This window comes from Melospiza melodia, chromosome 4 (assembly GCF_035770615.1).
Source record: "Melospiza melodia melodia isolate bMelMel2 chromosome 4, bMelMel2.pri, whole genome shotgun sequence".
Taxonomy (NCBI): Eukaryota; Metazoa; Chordata; class Aves; order Passeriformes; family Passerellidae; genus Melospiza; species Melospiza melodia.
Genome location: NC_086197.1, coordinates 79,432,536 through 79,456,668, shown reverse-complemented (window position 1 = coordinate 79,456,668; position 24,133 = coordinate 79,432,536). Strand labels below are relative to the sequence as shown.

Below are 24,133 nucleotides of genomic sequence, written 5' to 3'. Positions count from 1 at the left end.
CACAGACATAAAGATGCATCAAAGTAATCTGAATCGGGCATAAATTTTCTTACATTTGTTGCAGACAATGAGACTCAGTTTCTGGACTCCTTTGCCTAAATTCCCATTTGTAAGTTGTTTTTAAGGGATCAGCTGGGACGGTTTGTCCACATTTCAAACAAATTGGAGACAAACCTGCTCCTACATCGAGGAGCAGAGTTCAGAGCCAGCTCCCATTCAGTCCACTGTCCAACAGTGCTGGGAGGCATTCACAGTATATGCTGTGCCAGACCTTCAGGATGTATGTCAGAACCATAAAACCCTGAGAACACTTGCCAGCCACAGTTGCCTGGGGCAGATTCACACCTGAGTATTGGAGAGTCTGTAAATATTTCTACTTCCTTCCACTCCTTTTATGGACAAAGTAAGAGTATTTGCCAAGCACCTAATATTTTACCAAGTCTGAGAGCGCACTTTCTATTTTCTTATAGTAAAGGCACACCTGTTACAGAGAAAGATATTGCTAAAAATATCTAAGAAACTAAGAGCTTTAATTATAAGCTTGTTTGAGTCTTGTAACAGATAGAGAAATGGTGAAAAGAAAATAAGAACAAACCAAACCATTCTACTTAATTGTGGTAGCCAGAGCCAGCTGACTTCAGTAAGCTACTTAAGAATGAATATATCCAGAAATGCATACCATAAAATGATACATCTTTCTCCGGGGAATGGTCTCATTCTCAAAACTTGAATTGCAGACTTGGGTTCCTTCAAAGCTTAGGCTTTTTTAGGACTCCTTTTAAACACAAGAACTAGTACTGATTGATTTATTTTCTTTTTCTCTTTTAAATGAATTCATCAAGGGGATATTTTTCAGTGGAAAATATCTTTGTAAAAGCCCTTGGACGCTGTAAAAGAAAATAACTCTCAAAAGAGTTCAAGCCTAGCCTGGCCAATTTTTATTTTCAAAAGAGTTATTTCCATTTTTAACACAAGAAAGGTATTTTGAAGAACACATCTGAAAAACAAGCTAACTTCTTGCAGAATAAAAAAGAACAAGAGCAGTTTCCATGGGCACTAATCATTAAGATCCAGTTTTTTAAAGCCATATGAATCCCTCTCTAAATGGCACAAATGCTAAAAATACTTTTAATAAAGAAAGATGTTCCTAATGCACGAAGAATATCCAGGTATCTTTAACAGGCCAACAGACAACAAAGGAAAATTCTGCAGCTCATCTGTAAAGAAAGCGTGCACTTGTTAAAAGAATTAAGCATTATTTTGAATGTTGCTGAAATTCTGCAGAGAGACCTACTTCAGAGATAGCAATCATTCTGTATGGGCTTAACTGCACACAGAGATACGTCATTTTCTACTATAAATACACTAAATGCAGTTGAAAATAGGGGAAGTGTATTGATATCAATTTCTTTACCTCTCAGATATTTGGAAGAACTGCATAGTATTCTATGGTGTTTGGCAATTTAAGAGTTTGTTTAGAGCTGAAAAATCTGAAAAGAAATGAAGTTGAAAATGGGAAACAGCTGACATTTTATTATTTTATTAGATACCTCTTGTTTGATAAGAAATTTGAGACATTTTAGAAAATAACATTCTAAACCATACAAACATTTTACAATTGCAACTTACCATCTGTATTTAAATAAAACAGCAGCATAAGCCCAGCAGAAGGCTAATGTAATTTTAATGTACCTCTGCACATTTTCTGTTATTCTGGTTTAAAAAGTCATATTACGTGCAGAAGAAAGAAGGGTCTTTTTCAGGGGTTAAGCTCTGAAATAGTAAAAAAGCAACAGAGAGAGTCAAGTCAATAGGTTAGGAGAATTAGACAAGGATACCAAGTACAGTCACTTGCCTTCTATAAGAGCTTGCAACTGGTTAAAGTGCTAGCATAGTGTCTATTCCTTTAAATATCACAATGTTCACACCAACAATATACAGAAATAGGCAGGGTAGCATTTATTACACCCAATTTTTAATAAAAACCATTTCTCATAAACAGATATTTCCAAGTCTTTTGCATAATCGTGTATAAAAACACTTATAATCTTTGCTTTTACACACAATCATATATAATTAATATATTAGAATTGCACAGCAACACTCAAAATCTATTTAATTTAGAAAATGAAATTTTAGTTATCTAAAATTATTTTTGCAGTGTCTCACTCTTGCTGCTTAATAAGTTGGTTAGAATTCAAATACTAGAGAAACTATGCTTCATAGAAACCTGATCAACTGTCATTTACAAAGGTACAAAATATACAGCAAAGTTAATCTCTCATTAAATAAAATATACAGATTAGCTAATGTTACAGATCATTAACCAACACCTTATTTTAAGGGATAAACTTCTAGGGAGCTTCCCCTCTCCCCCGCCCAATACAGGAGAATTACACAACAGTTCCTTTCCCTGTATGTTTATGCAATGAGTCACATTCACTTTAACTGCTGATAACAGAGGACTGGGTTTATCATTCTGCATAGCGAGGCCAAAAATTATCCCTGGTGGAACTGCAGTAAAGTCAGTGGGAAACCCTAGAGATCTGTTTTGTCTAAGGTATCACAGCCTATTCCTTTATTTATTTATAGCAATAACACCAATCATTATCACTGTGGTGGCATTTAGTCCTCCATGAGAATTCTCCCATAATCTACCAATCAACCTACCATTAAAATAAAGTGTTGCCAATATACTCCATGATCACTCTGTTGTTAAAATAGTGAGATATGAAAACTGCCTACTAATTCTTAAATGGATCTCCCTGATAATAAATGAGTTTTAATAAAAACAGCATGTTCCCACTTAAACCAGCCATTGTAATTTAAGTTTGGAATGAATGGCAAGTGCTTGTATGTTAGGTTAGCAAAGAAGTATAACACCAGCTACAACTACAGCAGTGTCACATCTCTGATGTTTACTCTTGGTCCAGGCGTATATTAACCATGGCAAAGCACCGGCCTAGGCTCTGAAAGAATGGTACAACAAAAACATCTGTCAGGCTCTTCCATACAGTTTGCACTGAAGGCAGGACCATGAGACAGGTTTTCACAAAAGGCACCACAACCCTGCAAAAGAGAAAACGAAAAATTGGAAGATTGGTGCTGCTACGGCACAGGGAAATCAGGACAATGAAACACAGGCGTGACATCTTATGGAAGAGCAGTGGTTCCTCACCTTTTACAACTTTATAATATAAACATAAACATTCAAGCAAGTTGACCCTTGCAGTCATTCTCCATCAATTTCGTTTGCTCAAGGCCTCACACCTGCATATGCATGTGGTCCTCTGGCCAGAATCATTTGTATGCAGCATGGGAGTGTGGACACCAGCTTTCTTTTTGTTGTGTCTCTGTTTACTAACTGGCAATTTGTTTACATGCTATTTAGAATGCTGAACTTTTGCTGTCTCTCCCTACTCCTGGCAGGGCAGGTGTACATGATCTGCCATAGCCCGGCTGCCACCCACCATGGCTGAAGAGCAGTCATCCCCTAAGGACTCACTTGTGCTGTGGTCATATCTGAATGCGGGTCTTTAGGGGCTGACAGAAACACTATGTTCCCCAGTTTGATTTACTGGAAACAGCCTTTACAATCTCTTCTTGCTCTGCTGCGTCTTCTGGTGTTTCTTTGTCCTGCAGACACACACAAGTGCACAGGCACACAGGCACTTCACACCATTGGTGTCTCATTCCGACCCATCCCTATTGCAAGATGCTACAGTAAAACAGAAACAGGGAGGCAATATCCAGTTACATCAGATTGTTACAATACAGGTACATGCCACATCTCAGAAAAATGGGATGATCCTGTAAAATTCTTCATTTGTGAGTGAGAAATTAACATTAGAATATGGTCAGAACCCCTTGTCAGGGGATAAAATCTTTTTATTCACTCAGGGGGCATGGTAGAGAATATTGTGCTTTCATCTCCTGAGCATCTGGGGATTGCTCTCCCTGTGTGCCGATTCCAAAGCAATGCCATTACTGGTGGCTTGAGCCAAGCATGCTAACAGTGGAGGAGAGCCAGAAGTGCACATATGGGCAGCTCACGAGGGCCAGTGGATACATGACAACTGACCACAATATTTTAAGTTATTTTCCTTCCTTAATCATTTACTGGCCTAAACCTCTGGTCATTTCACTAAGCTGTTCTTACTTGGGTGCAGACAAACTAAATGTATACATAAATAATACTGAAATTCTACTAGTGCAAGGTTTTAAAAACATCTCTCTGCCATACTGAACGTGTTTACTTCCTAAATTAGGTAAAAGAAGCTATAGATTCTTTTGACAATGATAAAAAACTCTGTCCTACTTCACTGTTGCATTCAAAATTTAAGTTCCCAGTCTTGCATTTGCATAATTCCACTGCAGAATTTTCACTCTGACTGGAATGACAGAAAATACCTAATTTAATATTTCATCCTAAGTCTGAAAAAAAGTTGCTGTGTATTTACAATGCATACTCCTCAGATTAACAAAGTAGAAAATACCTACCACGTTTAAAAATTTTTGAAGGTTAGAAATGTACAGAATCAAAATAAATTACTTTCAGTGTTTATCTAACAGCTTTTGTCATACAATGCAAGCCATATACTAGAACATCAATGCTCTACTCAAAGCTAGCCCAGATGGATTTAAACAAGAATAGTTTTTCTAAAACCTTCTCTTTTGTCTCTGCTGAAACAGCCCATATAGAACTGTGAGCATTACTGGAAAGTTGTGCCTCTAGTTTTAAACTGAACCCTGTAAGCTATGTGTTTATAACCACCTATAATATCACTGCATAGGGAATAAATCATTTATAGAATAAAAAACTAGGCCTTAACCTGTTAGAATACAGCTGATAAACATCAATAATGCAAACAGAAAAAAAAAATTGTTATTTTTCCAAGCAATACAGGGAACACATCAGAAATGGCTATTTTGTTTGTGCTGACTTCACCTCTTTTCCATTTCAGATAGTTTATAAGGACAATGTAATTTTTCCTTTGATACCATCTATAATTAATTTGGCCCAATTTTTTTAAAACCTAACTGAACTGGAGAGAAGCAGAAAAGACAACATTTCTTTTGGACCCTCTGTTGACAGGATCACACAAAATACAAATGAAACAAATACCACAGTATGCAGAAGATTCACAGAAAGATATAGAAGGCTGAAGAAGCAGTGATCATAGTACTTGAAATTGCTGTAGAGGTAATTCACACGGTACTGGAACTCAACCTATTTTGATTACTGGAAGTCAAACTATTTTGGTAATCTTATGGAAAATAAACATAAAAATGTTTTGGTAATGTTTTACAATCTTTAAGCACTTATTATTACAGTTTTTAATTTATGGTAAATGCATGCAAATCCCAATGTAGGCTAAATCCATAGGAGGATACATGAGACATAATAGCAACCAAAGCTAATTAAATAACTTTCAATTTTAAAATAAAAGTCCATCTACTTATAGAACAATTACTCAAACGTCTTTCCTCAGAGAAGAAAATTCTTTACACCAAGAGTCATAAAAGGTATTTTCTAAGTTTTAAATTATGTGTGTATTTACACATGTACAAGTCTGCATCCCGTTCTGCACAGGATATCTTATCTGACAGTGCGATACATCCACATTATCAGAGGGTGCAATGTGCTTTCCATGGATGACCAGTCACACTTAAAAATTAATAATCAAATGCCATTAGAAGCCATGTATTTGTTTTTGTGACCTGACAAATTTAATGTACCCATCCTTTGCTGTGGATTAAGCCTGGTCTGCAGTTTTGTTCACAGACATGGTAGGTACCCTGATGCCATATTGGTACTGCTAGTGTTACCATGTAGTACCACACTGGGAAGAAAACAAAAGGTCTGTTGAATTTGTCATCTAAGCTGAAGACAGCTACCTATATGACCTCTCACTGAATCTTGCTATGTATATATATTATAAAATACACCTCCTTTGACCAAGTGGGATGCATTGTGTCTTACGGGAACTGTTGAACTGAAAAGCACCAATTACCCCATTTTTCCCCTTCTATCCTATTTTCTCTTTATTCTGTTCAAGGCATGACATCTACAAAATTATTCGCCTCAACATTTCTCACTTTTGCTCACGTTACTTTTTCTTCTTGCTAAGCCCTGAACGAGCACTGTCAAGAACCAAACACCTCTTGGAAATGGCAGAGCACAGTTTAATTCCCACTGATAATGAGAATCAACTTTTTACAGATGTGGGCAACAATGTTGGAGCAGTCATGCACCATTAATAGAGATTCTGGCTTCAAAGTGAAGAATCATGCCTTCTCCTGTAAGGTTTTTCAAAATGGAATCTCAGAAATGTCTTAATACTATTTTTCAAATGCTCTATGTTTCTGTGCCTAAATTAACTAACTCCATGTACTATATTATGATTGTGAATGAAAAGTCTTGTATAGCTCTACAATACAAGCAAGCATTGTGAAAAGGCTAAAAATTACCTAGCAATTCTACAGCTTGTTGCATGCCATTAACCATTGGGACAAGTGAGGCAATGGATAACCACCAAAGCTCTTCACAACTCATACACAGTATTTGAAGTGCATTAAAATGAAATATTATGTATTCCAGGACGTGGATAGACTGGAAATGATAAAACTACTAAAAAAGAAGCAAGGCAACATCCACATACTTTTTTTTCCTAACCCAAGGGATATGTACTGGATATCAGAGAAGCATCAAGACAGCACCACCAGATTATAAGGTAGGCCTTCCTAGCTGTAGTGTAATTTATTTAGATTTCAAGGAGTCAGTAGGGACATGGTTTTAGGATTGAATGTGACAGCAGCAGTTTTGTAAATGAAGTTGTGGAATACAAAAAGGTAAGAAATAATGCATGTCCATATCTGCTTTTCATGTAAATCCATGGTTCTGTCTTAGCACTGTGAATGGCAGCTCAAGTGGAGAAGTGCTGTGAATACCTACATCATGCTTTAGCCTACGATGTATAGAGCTGAGCGAGCCCATCTCAGATCCAAGACTCAAATTATGGGTCACTGATTCTTAGTGTAAATATGCAATGTACCAGAACACTATTCTGATAAAACTACAAAACAGCATACATGAAATTCAAGCTTTAATTTCCAAGAGGTTGCAAACATGTGGCTTGGAACAAGAATCAATCACTGCTCCACAAGAAATATAAAAATTTTGCATGAGCTGCCTGTAAAACCTGAAGTGTTCTGTTCATGTTCAAAAATCAACAACCTTAACAACTACAATCCGAGGGCATATTTAAAAACTTGCTAATTTCACAGAAAGGTGTCACAACTCAGTGTGGCCTGTATACTCTGAGAATGACAGTCATCAGTAATGGAAAAATGTGAAGTTGACTTCCTTGAACTGGCTTGTATGTGGATCACCAGCCTACTAGCTGGCCCAGGTTCAGCCCATCAGTATCTTTTACCAGGTAGTATGAAACCAAATTCTGGCTCAAGCAGCCAGTTTGGGAACATAATATGTTCCATCTTTATGGTTAAAAATGAAAATGAGGTGTATTACTATATGTTTCTTACTTAGCTTTCTTTTTACAGGTGAAAGACAACATTTACTATCAGATGCGATGGGGCAATTCACAAGGCGCCCCTGAGCGTAAGAAATGCTGAGCTACTCATGTGGATTTTAACATGCTGATAAAACTGCAACAACATGTGTGACATCAACAGAGCTTTCTACTCGAGCACCTCCAGAAGTTGTTGAAATACTTTTGAATTTATCCCTAGAAAAGCCTCCCTTACAACATTTCAACATCATCACCTCACTGGTTTGGATGACAAAAGTGAAGCAGAGAGACTCTTAGTGACAGACTTCTGGGCGGGTTTGCCAAGGAGTTACTTTTTTTTTCAGACCCAATGGGCCTGCAAGGGAATTAGTACCCTGTATTTAGGGCCTTTAAACATGTACTGCTTTTGCACCACCCTCTCAAATGCAGCAACACTGAACTCCTCGCTCGCATGGTATCTGGAACATGAAGAGGTGCCAACTTAGAGATGCCAACTTAGTCTCAGTGTGTTGGAACAAATCCAGTTTGAGTTTGTGGGAATATGAGGCAGTATTGCCTTTGGATGGTAGCACTGGATGGAGTCCAAGGGGATGCAGACAGCACTACTGAGTTATGTGATTCTTTCACATCCATCACAGGTGCAAGGAAGATCAAAACTAAAGATGAATTCTATGTTGACAATGAACCTGGGCACGAAACTGAAAGCAAGTGTGCTCACAGAAAGTCGAGAGAAACGTTTCAAGTGCTACATTCAGACAGTCCCATTTCACATGTACTGAGAACCCCTAGTTCCTGAGATAGTCACTAGGGACTGTGTGCATAAATAGTAACTGACCTCCGAGTCCTAGATCAGTGAAACCCTTATCCAGTCTCTGAAATCCAGATGCAAGATCCTTCTGAAGCACAAAAAAGCACTACAGTTTTAATAAATTTGGCATTGATGAATTTTTCCACAGACATTTCACTAGTGAAAACCTATATATACTCACCATACCCTTTTGCAGTCACACTGCACACTATGGTGGAGTGACAGCTGACAAATCTAAAAATCTGGGCAACACTATGCCTATGAACTGTTTGTTTGTAACAATTTGGGAACAAGAGATATAGCAAGTGGGCATCCCTAAACTGCACTGCAACTCCTTTGGATATTGTGCAAACACTATGTTCCACAATTCAAGTTAATCAGTTTTCAAAGTGGCTTGACAATGTCACCAACACAAGCTTCCATTGTACTTTCAAAAACTGAAATCTGCACCCACAAGATTGCCAGCATAAGTTCAGATAATCAATGTATTCCTAAGGTTTTGAGTTCACTTCCAGTTTCTATATTCTATATCCCTTGATAAAAGGAAAAGGATTCCAGTGTTACCCAAATCAAATTAGACTTTGCCCAAAACTCATGTATATAGAAAATCTTGGTTTGCAGAAATAATGTCAATAATCTGCATTAATTCCTTCTTCTACAGCCTTTTGGATTGTCAGTTCTTTCCTCAACCTCACTATACTCCCCACCTTTCCTCCTTCTCCACCATCATCTCCCTTTCTGGTCTCAGAAATACTTCCTGATATTTTGTGATCACATTATGCTTAAAGTACACAGGTTTTCTCTGACTTGGATGGCTAGCGTATTTGCCTGTGAACTTGTGCCATGGCCAGAAGCAGCTTTCCTGAGCTCAGCAGGGTTTTTTGCTTAGGTGGAAGGGCTTTGGAGCACTGCATCTAGAGATAGCTGTGCACCTGATGCAAGGCACTGGCACTACATTCTATGTCAGTAACACAGAGCCAGCTGGGCCCTCAAAAGATTTCTTCAGTCTGTGAGGAAAAAAATGAAAGACGTTAACAGTACTAAAAAGTTAGTAATAACTTCAGGTGTTAGTAATACTTCTGCCTAGATAATTCATTTAAAATACACGTTTGAACAAATTCTGCACTTTAGTTTAAAAAACAAATCCAGTCACTATTATCACTCCAGAAGCCAGCAAAGGTTGGAATGCACTGCTGTAGGTGCTGTCCAAGCGGGAACACAGGTTCTCTGCCCCAAGAAGCTTATATAGTCATGACAGACCGCTGGTAAAACCAAGGCAGGGAACTGAATCACAGAGAAAGCATTGTTTCCTTTTCTGTCCCTTTAGAAATAAAGCAGTTAATATTAGCAGGTCTGGCTAGCTGTGTAAAGTCTGCGCCCGGTGGTTGGGCAATAGTGAATGCTAGAGGAGAGGAGCTCTGCGGAGCTGCCGGCAGAGCCCGGACACAGCACGCCCTTACCAGATGTGGAGGCAGCTGAGCGTGGCGAAGACGATCCCCACAACCAGGGCCATCGGAATGGCGAGGACCAGAGTCAGGACCTTGTAGATCACGTACTTGCTGAGCTCAAACAGAGCGTGGCTGCAGATCCACACCTTGTCGAAGGAGTGGGTGAGCTCGGGCTCCGCGATCACATCCTCGAACCCCAGCTGGAACAAGAGGAGGCTTTACCGTCACGGGGAGCTGGGGCGCGGGGAGCCCGCGGGGGACCCCTCTCGCCGGGCACCCGAGCACCGGCCCCGGCCCCGCCCGCCCCGGCCCGCCCCGGCCCGGCCCGGCCCGCACCTGCAGGTGGGAGTTCAGCCCGTGGGGGTCGCGGTCCAGCTCGTCCTCCGCGCACTTCTCCGCGTCCGACAGCGCGGGGCCGCCGCTCCGCGGGAAGTTGTCGTCGTCGTCCATGAAGATGCGGGTGTCCACTTTCTCCGTCTCCAGCCCCATGGCGCTGCCGCCGCTGCGCGGCTCCGGCCCGGCCCTGCCCCGTCCGCCGCCGCTGCCCCGCCGGGCCGGGCCGGGGCGGAGCGGGGCTGCCCGGGACACGCCCCGCGGGTCGCGCCGGCGGCGGGAGCCCTACCGGGCCCTACCGAGCCTCAGGGACCCGCGGGCCGGGCTGGGGTGGGCGCCTGCCGGCAGCCCCTGCCCTCGGCTCGGCAGCCGCTCGGTGGGCGCTGAGCCCTCCCGGCAGGCCGCCCCGGCCGCGCGGGGTGTCCCCGTTCCTCTGCGGTGCCCGGCTGTCACCGCGGGTCCCGCCCGGCTGGCCTTTTCAGCGCTTGTGGCATCGCAACCACCGGCAGCAGAAACAAACAGCGGAGGGCATTGTGCTCTGGGCCGTGCTGGGCCGTGTCTGTGCCCCTCTGCAGCTGTGGGGAAAAGGGACAGAAGGGAAGGAGGGGTGGGTCGCCACTGCGCACCGAGGTTCCCGTACCCGGCCCCACTGGCCCGTCACACTCCAGCGGGATTTACTTGACTCGTGCTGCTTAAACGAACTAATTTTTGCTGCAATAAAATACTGCATCTGCCATTACAAGTATTTTCACGTCTTCTTTGGGTTTTAGCTTCACTCCATACAAATTATTTCCTCTGTTTAAACCTAAGAATGATCTGTATGAAGTCACAAAACTATTATAATGACTGCTAAAAGTACCTGATAATATTGATATGCAGAGTGATCTCATGAGCTGCCAGAAGTTCATTCTTGCTGCATTCAATAATCACAGTCATCTGTCAGTCCCAGAGAGAAGTGATATTACTAATCAATAGTCCAGACCTGTTAAATTAGAGAGGAAGTTGCTAATTTTAACTTTCTTTAATTTTCACCACTACATTAAGTTAAGGAGAGCTTTAAGCTTTAAAAAGCTCACCAGAAAATGATATGAAAACAACTATTCCAAATTTGGGTAGGATACCACCTGTTACAATGCTCTGGTTCATACTGCATTGTTCTGGTCGGAAACTTCTGCAGAAAAGCTTTGCATCTATGTGTAACTTGTATTGATGGGCTTTTTTCTCCCATATCAGTGAGCTTAGTGATACTCACATAAATGTTTTGGACTAGATCTAAAAAGCCTGCAAATCCGAGTTTACAATAGGTTCAAAGGCAAGCAAAGAAACAGCATAATGACTCAAGACATACTTATGAGCTGCATTTCTACCCTGCTTCCCCTCACCCCTCCTGCCTTCCTCCATTACTCTTTGCTCCATGAGTGAGAAGAATAAAAAACCAATTAGAGTCGAGGTTCTGCCCTGCCCTTCAGAGTGCTTCTGTCCACCAACTGTTATTTTTTGGCCTGTTGGTACAGGGACATCAGTACAGCCCAAAGGCATTTATCAGGTTTCTGGTACCTGCTTGGGTTAGGCACAGAAATTTGGTTTTGGTGCTGCTGAAAAGCAAGGTAGGAGCCAGCAACACAGGCTCCCAAACTAGCTCCTTAGTTACCATACTGGTTTGTACCAACTATTTCCTACTTCTCCCCTCACTAGAGGCATGGATCAGGTGCATGTGCATGTGCATGACCTGAGAGCTGCTTTTGAACAGCTCTGCCCATTTCCCAACCCCTGCTGCTGCATCTCACTCAAGCCAACCAGCTGGAGCTGTGATTCCATAGCTTTATTGCTCAGTTCCAGCTTTGCTAAAAGCTAGGGATGGTTCTTCTTGAAAGATCTCCCAAATCACAGTCTGCCGCTGGAGAGTGGGCTTGCAGTATCGGCCCCATTTATAAAAAGCAAATAGCACTTTCTTGTTCATGTCCATATACTTTTTGAAATCTGTTATTGTATTAATTGATAAACATTGAGAAAGCACCATGGAAAAATCAAGAGTTTACCTTTGTAATCTCTGAGGATTTGAAATAAAGTGGTGATGCAATTGCTCCTGAAAGAATAATATTTTTCATGGAAAGCCTATTTAAAAGCAATAAAAGCTCAAGTCTGCATATGACTGAGGATGTTGGTTATTAAAAGCCCCTTAAATCATGCTGTCTTCAATAACTTTGGTAGTTATTTTGGAAAATATTTGTATATGACTTATCAAGTGAGGAGAGAGTAAAGTCAGAGCAGCATTGAGTTATAATCCCTGGCTAATGCCCAGAATAAGAGGAGGTACATACCATGTTCAATAAGGGGGGATTTTTCCAGTATCCATGTTCAGGGACACCAGGCTCAGCTTTCTGCTTTTTCTCCATGGCTGGAGAGAACACTATGAAGTACAAAAGTAAGAGTAGAGAAAAAGGACTATTAACCAGGTGCAAATCTTCTCCAATCTTACATAATATTCTCTAAAAATCTTTGGACAGATATTTATTTTTTTTAATTTCTGTGTCAGTAAGCAGACAAGGAATTCTATCATGTGTCACGAAATACATATGTATGTGAGTGTTTCTATGCTTTGGCCCAGGCGTAGTTCTTTACGTGCTAAACTTCTGCTTGAAGGTGACATCAGCTGTTGAAGAAATATATCTCCATTTTCTAAGCATGACACCTTTTGCTGCTATGCTTTTAGCAAGTGAAATGGTGACATTTTTCATTATTATGAATTCTTTGTATTAGAAGAGTGTCTCAGAATGTATTGTGGTACAGAGTACACAGCTGTTGAACAAACAATCTCCCAAAAAGCTTGTAATCAAAAGTACAGGTTCAGGGATGAACAAGGGATGCAGACATATAGATGGATATCCAAAAAAGCAAGCAAGGCTGTGGTAGGCTCAATAGTTTTATTACTGTTTTCATACACATTGTTGGAAAAGGACTTTTACAGGCTGGTTTGAAGAAGGATTGTCTTGCATGTTCACTGCAATTCCTCTGAGGTGTGAAGTGCAGCATAAGGAGAAACATCTCAGTTCACAAACAGATTTTTGGAAAGCAAAGATCTTGGCAAAAAAGATTTCATATCTGTCCTTGAAAAAAAAATTGCATTTAGACTCTAACTAATGTGTAATTTTATCGAAAAATGTGGTGTTCATATAATTCCATATTTGTTTTATAAGGATGTTCCTGTTTAAGCTTTGAGTATTACTTTGATTATTGTAGCATTTTATAAACAGATACAAACCTTCTTTCTTGACCAGGGCAGGCATGTCAGTTATGTATCTTTTGGCAACAGCTTTCACAGTTTTACTTAGCATTTGAGAAAAGTGCCTGTCTTTGCAACAAGACCATAGGCAATGGTCAGTTGGGCCTCATCCATTCTATTTTGCTTGTCAAGATGAGTTCAGCTCTCAGAGTATCCTTTTCCTGTTTTCTCTCTCTTTTCCCTTTTAGAAATATTTGTAGTTTAATCTAAAAATATCATATAATGATTATAATACCAAAACCACTTCACATTTTCAAAGATATAAATCACCAGGAGTCCTATTAAAGTCTCGTGTAGTTTTATTGGGATTTTTACAGATGTGTACTTCAAATATGTTATTTTGGTTTCAAGATCAGTATTGAAAAAATTATTTCAGAGGAGCTGTGAAAAGAATCTTTTATTTTACCTTCATATCTCTATGACATACCTGGGGAATTTCTGTTACTATGGTTTCACGGACAGGCAGTATGCTGGGATACAAAAGGTCAGATGGGCTCTCAGTATTTGTTTACATTAGAAATGAGGTGTAAAAACGGTGGCTGCAGCTATTCCCTGGCCATGCAGCATGGATGGAGGGGAGAGGGAGCTGCACAGCTGAAATTTCAAGAAGTGAACCAGGCAGTGTTAGTGGAAAAGCTGCAACTTCTTTTCCCAATTTTCCTTCTATGGAAAATAAATTTATGCCTGGATGTAAATCCATTTGAAGGAGGCAGTTGTAGAGAACTGAAAAAATTGTGTGGCATTCAGGGATATGTGAGATGTTAAAATGAAACCAACCCTGAAGGGCCTTGCAAATTAAAGATATTGATTAGAAGCTACATTTTCTTATTTACACACGGGGCAGTTTAAATATTCAGATTTGACACACAGAGAGGTTTAAACTGCAAATGCTAACACATTTTCTTGATATAGCCACATCTGTATAAGCTTAAAAAAAAAATTTAAAAAGTCAAATAAATTGCATGTTTGAGGAGTTTGCACAGGAAAACCTGAAGGGAGACTTTTGGAAAAAGTGTGTAAATCATATGTATCCTACTTTGTCACCACTGAAGCGGTGGCCTTTGTCTTGGTCCATTAAAAGCATAATGAGATCCTGCCTCTGTGTATGGAAACTCTCTTATGCTTTTCTTGTCATTTTTTGTCCTGTGGAGTGTAAGATTCAGTGTTTTCAATGGCCAATCAATGCAAATAAATGTAAACAATTTGTTTAAAATAAAAACATTTATATTTAATTTGCTGAATTATATCCATTGCTGCTAAATTTAGCCAAATGATTCTGTGAAGATTTTATATGTGTTGAGGTGAAAGCTGCTTTGAGAGTCAGAATAGAGTTGACATAATGAATATGTTCAGGCCAAAAACTGGTTGTGGTTATTTTAGGACTTTCTGGATCTTTTTTAGCCAAGCAAAGTTAGTGGCAATAGATATGTTTATAGTAGCTTTCAGAATAGCTTCTGATTTCTAATATGAGAAAGGAAGAAAGCAAGTACTCCCATGAGGTCTCCTGAGTTGCTGTTTTGATGATTTAATAGTGCTCAAAGCGTCTCCACTGAGGGCTGAGAGAGTTTGCTGTTTAATACCAACAGTGGGAATATGGTTCCTAGTGAGCAGATAGAGAGCACGGGCAACAGCAAAGGGGCTGGGCTCAGACATTTTTAGATACTTCTTTTTTCTTTTCTCCCACCAACAGAAGTTTGGAAATGTTTTCAGTGTGTCTTCATAATTCATTCTTGTGAGCTTTCAGTTTTTTTAAATTTTTTCTTCTACCAGCTGTTTATAGGATGTATCATCAGAGCTGTTATTAATATGTCAGTATGTGTTACAGGGTAAAACTCACAATGATTCACTGAGACTCAGATTTGAATGCTGAAAGAAGTGGTGATCTAGTGAAAAGTTCCCAGGTTGGGATTAGGAGGCTATCTGTATGTATGATATGTATTAAACCATAGAATCATTATGGTTGGAAAAGACCTCCAAGACCAAGTCCAGCCTTTGACTGATCACCACCCTGTTAATTACACTGTAGCACTTAGTGCCACTTCCAGTCATTTCTTGAACACGTCCAGGGATGGTAATTCCACCGCCTCCCTGCGTAGCCTGTTGCAGTGCTGGACCACATTTTCAGGGAAAAAATTATTCCTGATACCCAATGTGAGCCCCCCTGGGTGCAGCTTGAGGCCATTTCCTCTTGGTTGCCTGGGAGAAGAGGCTGACTCTCTCCTGGCTCAGCCTCCTTCCTGATGGTTGCAAAGAATTGTAAGGCTAAACCATCCAAATACCACAGCTGCTCCACACAGGACTTTCAAGACCTCTCACCAGCTTTGTTTTCCTTCTTTGGACATCTTCCAGCACCTCAATGTCCTTCTTGTAATGGGAGGCCCAGAACTGGACGCAGAACTTGAGGTGTGGCCACGCCAGTGCTGAGTACAGGACAATGACTTCCCCTGACCTGCTGGCCACTTCAATGTTTACAGCATTACAGGGGCTGATATAATCAATGTTTCCTCTCTGTTTAAACGTAAGACTTAAGCAAAGTATGAGACACCCCAATGAGGCTCCTGCTCAGTGGGCCAGCTGCATGTTATAAAAGGTTGTGAAAGGGATGTAGGGTATGGAAAGCTACTGAGCACTGACTGGCAACCCCTGGGCCTGTTCGTGCCCCAGCCCTGCCAGAGCTGGGGAGCAGAACTATCTGCTTTAGCCTTGCAGCGTGGTGGTCCTACAGCTGCTGCTGTTCAGCTGACTGGTGGCAGCTTGTTAAAATGTGTAACTCCAGTGTTTATGGCTGTTTACTTATATAAACAGAGTAAAGAAAGGCATTAAAGCAGTGTAGCATAAAACCAGAACCTAGAAGCTCATCAGTGCTTCAGAGCTTGGTCTCTGTCCACTGAAAGGTAAAGGGATGTTGTGGAAGAAATATAGAGCTTGGGTGTTTATGGGATTTGCAGAAAGGACCAGATTTGCAGAAGGTGACTTCTCTATGAGCATCCAAGTTAAACCAGATTCTGATGAAAAATCATTATAAAAGCAGTAACTCTTCTTGAATGGTTTTTGTGGCAAATGTTCTGTCGTTAGTTGTCAGTGATGGGGGATCCTTTACCTTGCACCACACTGTATTTTTTGGAGATTGATGAATGTTCTGTTTTAATTAGGACTCTGCTAATGGTTGTTTTTTCTTTCTTCTGTTGATGAAGTGTTGCTGTGCAGGAAGCTATGTCTGGTGGGAAGCAGGTGATGACTGGTGATGTGAAGCAGTGTGCTGTCATTGACTGATGGCTTCTATAAAGATAAAAATCAAACTCTTGAACTTTTCAATAGTTACCACAAGCTTAGGTGCTTTTGATATTAAAAAAACCCTTTTTTTTAAATGAAGATGCAGATTTTTATGCATTCAGCAGCTGGATCAAATACTTCTCAGGTCTGTTTTTAAAAGCCATCTATCTGGAATAATGTGAAAGTCACTAGATTGAGACTAGAATTGGTTTATTTGCATTTCAGAGACAAAACTACATTTCAGGGGTTTGCTGCCACTAAGTTTTCCAGATGTTTTGTGCAACTTGCTGTTTAACAACTCTCTATGTGAAAATCTCTTTGATCTTTTCAACAGTTTCTGCTGTTTTCATGCTGTGTGTACAGGAGAGGAATACTGAACATATAATGCTTGAATTATGCCATTCTTAGCTGTAGTTCCTTTACAAAAATACTTAATGTATGATAAACTACTTTGCTAAGACTGCATTTTTGGTCTGTTTGCAGTATGTTGATGACCCAGAAAATCTCTGAGGTGTTTAGTACTTTCTCACCCATGAAGTAGACAACAAAAATTTTTATTTCTTATTCCTATAATGTAGAAAATGTATTTTCCATTCTTATTCATCATATAGTTTTCAAATAGCTTACTGGAAAGCCAGAAATATGTATAAGTCAGCTGTACACAGAATAAAGAATTTTTCTTTTCCAAGATTTGGCCATTCCTACACTTGGGACTTGTAAGGGTCTGACTTTTACTTGCCCAAGGAGTGCCACACATATGCTATTCTTTGGATGTTTTTTCCCTTAAACTTAACTTTATTATCTTTTTATAATCTGATAGCTTGGTTAAATCTTGACTTCTTTAGGTAAGTGATTTCTGAGGTAAAACCCTTCCTTTATAAAAAAGGATGCTCCTCTGAGAAAAGCAGAATTTGAAGGATACTTTTTCAAAGGGCATGCAATTTAAAAAATTCCTACTTGGTAAACTTCACTGAGCAGAGATGACAACAGAGCACAAATGCCCTTGTGAGCAACTGATAATTTTTCTAATTATTTTGAGTCAAACAAATGTTGTGGGAGAATGTACCACTCTTGGAGATGCCCTTGGATTACATTCCTTCTCTCTATTAGACATCTCTAGTATGACTTGGCCTGCCCCTGTGGTGTCAGTGCAGCTGGTCCATGTATTACAACACAGGTATGTGTGATGTACATGCACATTATATGTATGAATGGATGTCTGTTACAGTGTTTGCACTGTCCAGGTTATCCCAGGAAAGGAGATTGGAGCAGATAGAATGCAAAGTTCCTTTCTAGAGAAGAGGTACATTATCAATAGTCAAAGTCTAGCAAATTGTGATTAACCTTCAGTTGGCTGCTTCTGGAGTTTTCCCCTCCCAAGGCTATGTGCTCTTCCTCTTCTGTCTGTCTTTTTATTAAATCCAGGGGGAACAGAGAAACTCTTGTCTAAAGAGTTAGCAGCAGCCAGTGGGTTCGACACATGCTGAAAGCAAGTATGTGTATGCTCTGCTTGCATCTCAAAATTTCCTTCAGTGTTTGTGCCTGTGGTAGCAGTGGTAGGAGACACAGCAGAGAACAGGCACTAGGTTAAAGATTGGTTTGTTCTCAAAAGCTTTTGACCAGGGCTAGATGTTTTTTGAATAAAATGCTAGCTACTACCCTGTTTTGGTAGTAAAGAACACTGAACTATGCAGATGAATTAACAGGAATGGGTATAAGAAATTTTTAAGAGGCCTGTTATGTTCTTCTCCCAACATCTAGCAGATCTTTTACACATTCCATGCTTGGAGGTCTAGTTCAGTCTACTTTGGAAATCCAGAAAGCTTTTTTTTTTTTTTCTTATTCAGTTTCCCTTTCTATTTTCCCATAAAAGTCCCTCTTTTTTTGTATTTGCGCTTTCAAATTGCTGTATTTCTTTAATTGTCATATGGCCAATGTCTTAAAAATTCATTTCTATTTTAGTCACTCACTATGTATAAGTCTCTCCAGCTCTCTGATCATTTTTGCTGTTTTCTGGACTCTCTGGACTCCTTCCATTTTCTCACTCGTTTTTTTTTTTTGATAGTTAGCTATTACTGCATGTAAAATTCCTGGCAGGCACAGAGGGAATAAAGTAATCTACAGATAGATTTCAACCTTCCTTTTTTTTTGTCTTGTTGTGTTTGTGAAAACAGCTCAAAACTGTTTTATTTGTACTGCTAGCAATGCATTTATTTTATTAGTGCGTGCTCTGTCATTCATTATAGCTTTAAGATTAATCAGCATTTCTCTTTATACCAGCTGAAGGTCTGCCCCTTTCATTTTAATTTATAGCTGTTTTTGCTATTTTGTATATGTGCCTGTGTGTTCATGTTTGTTCATTGAGTCTAATTATAACTTTTCTATGACTCTTTCTACGATTCTCTTATTTTTCTCTTTGAGAAAGAATTCCATTTAAAGATCTCTATCCTTCAGATGGAAACCTGTAGATAATGCAACTGAAATAAATCAAAGCTCCACCATTTCCAACAGAACCTTTGGGAATACGGGCAAAATCAGAGACTTGAATGTCAAAGTATTTAAAGGCTGTATCCTGGCTATATATGGTAAAACGACCCAGGCAATACTCTGAATTCTAGGCCACTCCTAAGGCTTAGCCCACCCTTGCCCTTTGAGGTAGTATTCCCTCGACATGAGCTCTGGTTCCTAGAAAATCCTGCTCATACTGGGCCAAGAAATGCTCTGGGAATGTTCCTGGGGCCCTTCTAAGGAAGCACCCAGGAAGCAGGGACAACAAATGTCCCAGCAAAGCACAAGGACAGGAAAGGTGCATATATATCCACACTTGTTTTCATGTTGGTAACTGTCTAAAACATGTGCTGGGTGCTGTGAATGTTTGAATATCAGGTTTATTAGAGAATATTGGCATATACTGAGAGAATGGCAAGCCCGAGGCGTTTCTTGGATTGTGACTCATTCTGTTTTCCATTTCAGCAGCTCCAAGTTTATATTGGTGTCTTAACCAAAGATTTTAGATTTAACTCTTTTAATTATAAGCTTTCTAGTTTACTTCAAATGTTCTAGTGAAAGAGTAGAGACTACGTCTCTTGATGCAAGAGACGTCTCTTGACATAAATATTAAAGTATCACTGTGGTTGTCTGAACACTGAGACCTGGTAGACCAGGGTTGTTTTTCTCTATATATAATTTTTGGCAAGACAACTGGGCTTTTTGTGCTATATTGTCTTTATCTGTCTAACTCATTACCATTTTTTTTTTTTTGTGTGGGGATGAAACACTGTTTTGTCAAGCTCATGTTTATTAATCCTGTGAATCATACCCGGGAACTCATTTGCCTTTATAAGTGCCCAGTGTACCATTGAAAATCTGGTTAGCGTGTGCTGCACAATATTGTATACATCACTTCCAGCTGTATCATAAAAATTCAAAACTTTTAGATAGACTCTTCTCTCAAATGAATTTTATAGTCCACATCCTGGTGACATTTTATGAGTATCCAAATCCTCAGGAACAGTAAATGAAATCTTTATAGCCACTTGGTTTGCTTCTTGAACTGATGTGTAATAAGGAAAAGCACAGTTCAGCACATTTGGTAGGAAAATCTATTAGAAGTGTGAAAGCTGTTTTAAATAGACTCTGCTTGTTGCATGTGATGAAATGGATGCAACCTGTATTTACACAGTGAGTTTGAAAATACAGTACAGACTCAGCTTTGGGATGACCAAAAGTCTCATGAGAAAGCAGTATAGCAGGACGTTTCTTCTCTTGCTCCAGTAGAGGTATATTGTGCCCAGTCCTTGATTTGCAGTTGATCGGGTCAATTGTATGGGTAGGGTCATAAAAACCATCACACTTTTCCCAGCTTGCTGCCTGCCCATGCCATTGAAGCAGATGACTGGTTTCAGTGGAGTTGTTTCCTGTGATAATTGTTACTGCTGAAAGGAAAGCTGATGTGTAAAGGGGCATGGGAGAGTCCATTACTACCCCCAATGAGGGCGCAGGATTAAGCACAAGCCTGCCGAGAACTGTTAAAAGCAGAAATAGCTGGGAAACCCATAGGGCCAGGAATTCTGCAGAGTGACTGGGATGTATTTCATTGAAAATGCTTGGTCTGCATCAGAAGACCTCTTGTGATAGGCTGACAAGGAGAGATCTTTAAAAAAAATAAATAATGCAGTTGCAGAACAGGGCTGTGCAGTCTAACTGTGCCTCTAAGAGGTGTCAGAAGGAACAGAAGTTCACTTTTGCCGGTTGTACAGAGGATTATTCTGATATTTTTGAAAATACCATTTTGAGACAGGCCTGTAAGAAAATGTCTTTCCATTTTGTTCCATTCAGAGACATTATTTCCAGATCACTGTGACATGAAAGAGAATGTGTTTACACAGTAGTACAGAGTGCCTCTGACAGAACATAGCTGAGGGCAATGTAATATGGAGAAAGATGCCTCATAAATTCCATCCCATTTCATGACCCATCCAGAAAAGGTGGTTTTGTTCAAACACTGGTCAAAAACCAGCTGTCATCATGTAAGCAGGAATGATTAACAATAGACAATGAGAGCATTTACCCAGAGCTCACCAAGGAGTGGGCGGTGGGCAAAAAACTAAAGAAAATTCAGGAACAGAGCTGCAGCCTGACATGAAGAACAAAAGCATGTTTTTGTAATAAGTATGCCCTTAATAGTCAAAATAATTTGCTGCTTAGTAAGTGCTCTGTACAAGCCAGTTTGGCAATGGGTAACAGTGCCCAAACATTCCTGGTTTGCAGAGAAGTGCCACATGCCTTCTCTCTGTGCAATGTTTGAAGATATTGCAAAGTTATTGTCCCTGTAACATCTGCAAACTATGACTAACGAATAATGAATCGGAAGAGCACAGTGCTGCTTATGCCATTCTTCCCACTGACAAACTCACTCGCTCTTATCATCCCTGGCAGCATCTGTGCTCTGGACATCCAAGTCCTGAGGGCTGCAAGAAAGCTGACAATATAGCAAAAGAAAGTAAGCAGCACAACTCAAGCTGGAGTGGTAGAGAATGGATGAGAATGAAAGAAAGGAAAAGAAAAAAGCCTCATATTGAAAGTGTTGGTTTTTTTCCCTTTGAATATTATACAAATCTCTACTGAAAACCTCTACAACAGGAATTTTTAGAACACAATCTCAATGGAGAAGAGTTTTGCCACTTGTATACTCTGTCTCCAGTGGCTTTTATACACAGTGTCCAAAAAAGGAGTTGAGCACTGCCCAAGTTCTATGTTTCCCAGGTACAGAAGTTACAGGAACTATGAATCTTATCTGTGTTTTTATCTCAGCATGCTTGGAAGAGAGAAGGGGTCCTGGCCTTTGGAGTCTGCACATAGCTAAGCCAAATACTTCATGTCAACTCAAGTTCAGGGAAAGCAAAGAGAGACATTCAGCACAAAGAGATTGTTTGCATTCTGGGGCTGACCTTTTGCAGGTGGAAATCAGGGTGGCTCACTCTTTTGAAAGCCTGCAGAATGGAGAGGGTGAAAGGCTGATAGCACATATCCCTATTCTTTGCTATATGAGACAGACTTATTTGGTCTGATTTCTCTGTGAGGAGGATTTTAAAGATAATGAAGTAGAGATCCATATGGTAAAGGCTTTTTGTGAAAGAAGTTGTTTGTGGTTTATTATAGTTGTGCAATGCAGTAATTGAGGTTAAGTACTGAAACAATATTGGTTCCTCTGTTAATGGTCAGAGAGTTTGGTAGTGAAAAAAGCTGTTAAAGTCATTGCTTAAAGTTCCTTATATTCACACTGCCTTTCAAAGCAGGGTGTCAGTTCTGCCAGCACATCGATTACAGCCATTGAATACCTGTTCCTCTGCAGCACCTCTTTACAATTTGCATGGAGGACAGCCAGGGAGACAGGTATGGTAACTAAAGCAGAAACTCGAGCCCAGGTGGGTGCTGGCCACAGGGCAGCAGTGCAGTCCAGCATTGCAAGAGAAACACCTATCACTGAATTCTGGTTTTGGACAGTAGGGGAAACGGAAGAAGCATTAAGCACTTTTCCCATCAAAATGTGCCTAAGTGTGCCCACCTAGGTTAACAGTCTAGTAGATGCACTTTGGAATTAGGTTAATAGTCTAGTAGAGACTACTAATCTAGGTCACCTAGGTTAATAGTATAGTAGATGGACTTTGGAATTAGTGATCTACCAAAGTCCAGTTCCCTTGCTACTGACTATTCTCACTGCTAAAGGATACTGCTGGTTTTTAAAGAGCTCTGGATGTAGAGCTCAGGTTAGATAACAATTATGCTAACATCTATGTGGGTGGTTGGTTGAGAATTTCAGTTCCATTCACAGATCAGAATTCAAGACTGAGAACTCAGTCCATTCATTGAGGAAAGGCAGACCCTCTGTCTATGGTTCCCATCTACCAGCTCAAATTTACAACCAGAATAGAAACCCTTTTCTGACTCTAGCAGTGCACTGCACACTTTTGTGACAGGCAGGTAATTGCTTTGGGTGTGCCAATAGATAAAAATTTAATGATTTATGACCAGATAAGAGAGATGTAACTATTGTTGGACAGGAGCTGGCCAAGTGCTGACCTGCAGCACGGTTATTAATTAGGATTAACTCCAAGATCTTAACAGAAATGTTCAGTCACTGCCAGGAAATTGGCAGATTCAGAGGTGACTGTTGTGGTTTCTGCTTCCTCTGCACTCATTTAATGGGTCCCTATTACCGCGCCTGAGTGGGTCGCAGCTGGTGAGAGAGAGATGGTGAATCTTGTTTCTTGAATCAGAAGGCTTGATTTATTAAGATATTATATATAATACATTATTACTATACTAATAGAATATAGAGAGAGGTTTGCAGAGCAGCTAGGCTAGGCTAAGAATAGATAGAAAAGAATCTAAAACAAAGTTGTGGCCAAGGACTCAGTCCCTAGCTTGTTCATTTTGATTGGCCCTTAATTATAAACGTGGGAACATGAACCAATCATCAATAAAAATAGGTGCCCCTGTTGCATTCCCCAGCAGCTGATAATAATTGTTTACCTTGTCTTCTGAGGCCTCTGGCCTCCAGAAGATGCAGAAATCTGAAAGAAAGGATTTCTGTGGAGAAATGTCTGCGACAGGTCCCTTATTTTTAGTGGTGAGGTTAAAGTGTCATTTTGTGGAATGTGAAAATGTTTGTTATTATTTTTTTCATGTGATTGTATGACACCATTCACACCTAAAATTTGCTTTATGTGAGTTTGATAGATTGCTGTACTCACAGGCTTCTTGGATATTGGTTTCTTGTTAACTCCAGTTGCTTTTATTTGTCTGAGCCATTTTGGGTGAAAAGTTGGCATCTTGTGATCAAACTGGGTCTTCTTAAAATTTTCAGCGAGGTGGTAACAACAAGATTATTTGTCTTTTGTGCCAGTAAAAACCACAATATCCTGTTTCTTCCCCTAGGTTGGCTGGTTAGTGT

At 40.1% G+C, this 24,133-nt stretch overlaps 1 protein-coding gene across 1 annotated transcript; it reads right to left on the bottom strand.

Moving 5' to 3' along the window:
- Positions 1-1,524: 1,524 nt before the first annotated feature.
- CAV2 (caveolin 2) lies at positions 1,525-10,314 on the bottom strand. The gene is made up of 3 exons (XM_063155308.1): positions 10,125-10,314; positions 9,801-9,988; positions 1,525-3,069 (listed from the first exon to the last, which is right to left on the bottom strand). The coding sequence occupies exons 1-3, from the start codon at positions 10,275-10,277 to the stop codon at positions 2,919-2,921; spliced, it is 492 nt and encodes a 163-aa protein (XP_063011378.1). The 5' UTR covers positions 10,278-10,314; the 3' UTR covers positions 1,525-2,918.
- Between the last annotated feature and the right edge of the window lie 13,819 nt (positions 10,315-24,133).

Coding starts and splice junctions, on each gene's coding strand:
- CAV2 (XM_063155308.1), bottom strand. CDS start 10,277: ATGGGGCTGGAGACGGAGAAAGTGGACACCCGCATCTTCATGGACGAC. Junction 9,989..10,124: donor GGCTGAACTCCCACCTGCAG/GTGCGGGCCGGG, acceptor CTCTTGTTCCAG/CTGGGGTTCGAGGATGTGAT. Junction 3,070..9,800: donor CTCAGCTGCCTCCACATCTG/GTAAGGGCGTGC, acceptor TCTCTTTTGCAG/GGTTGTGGTGCCTTTTGTGA.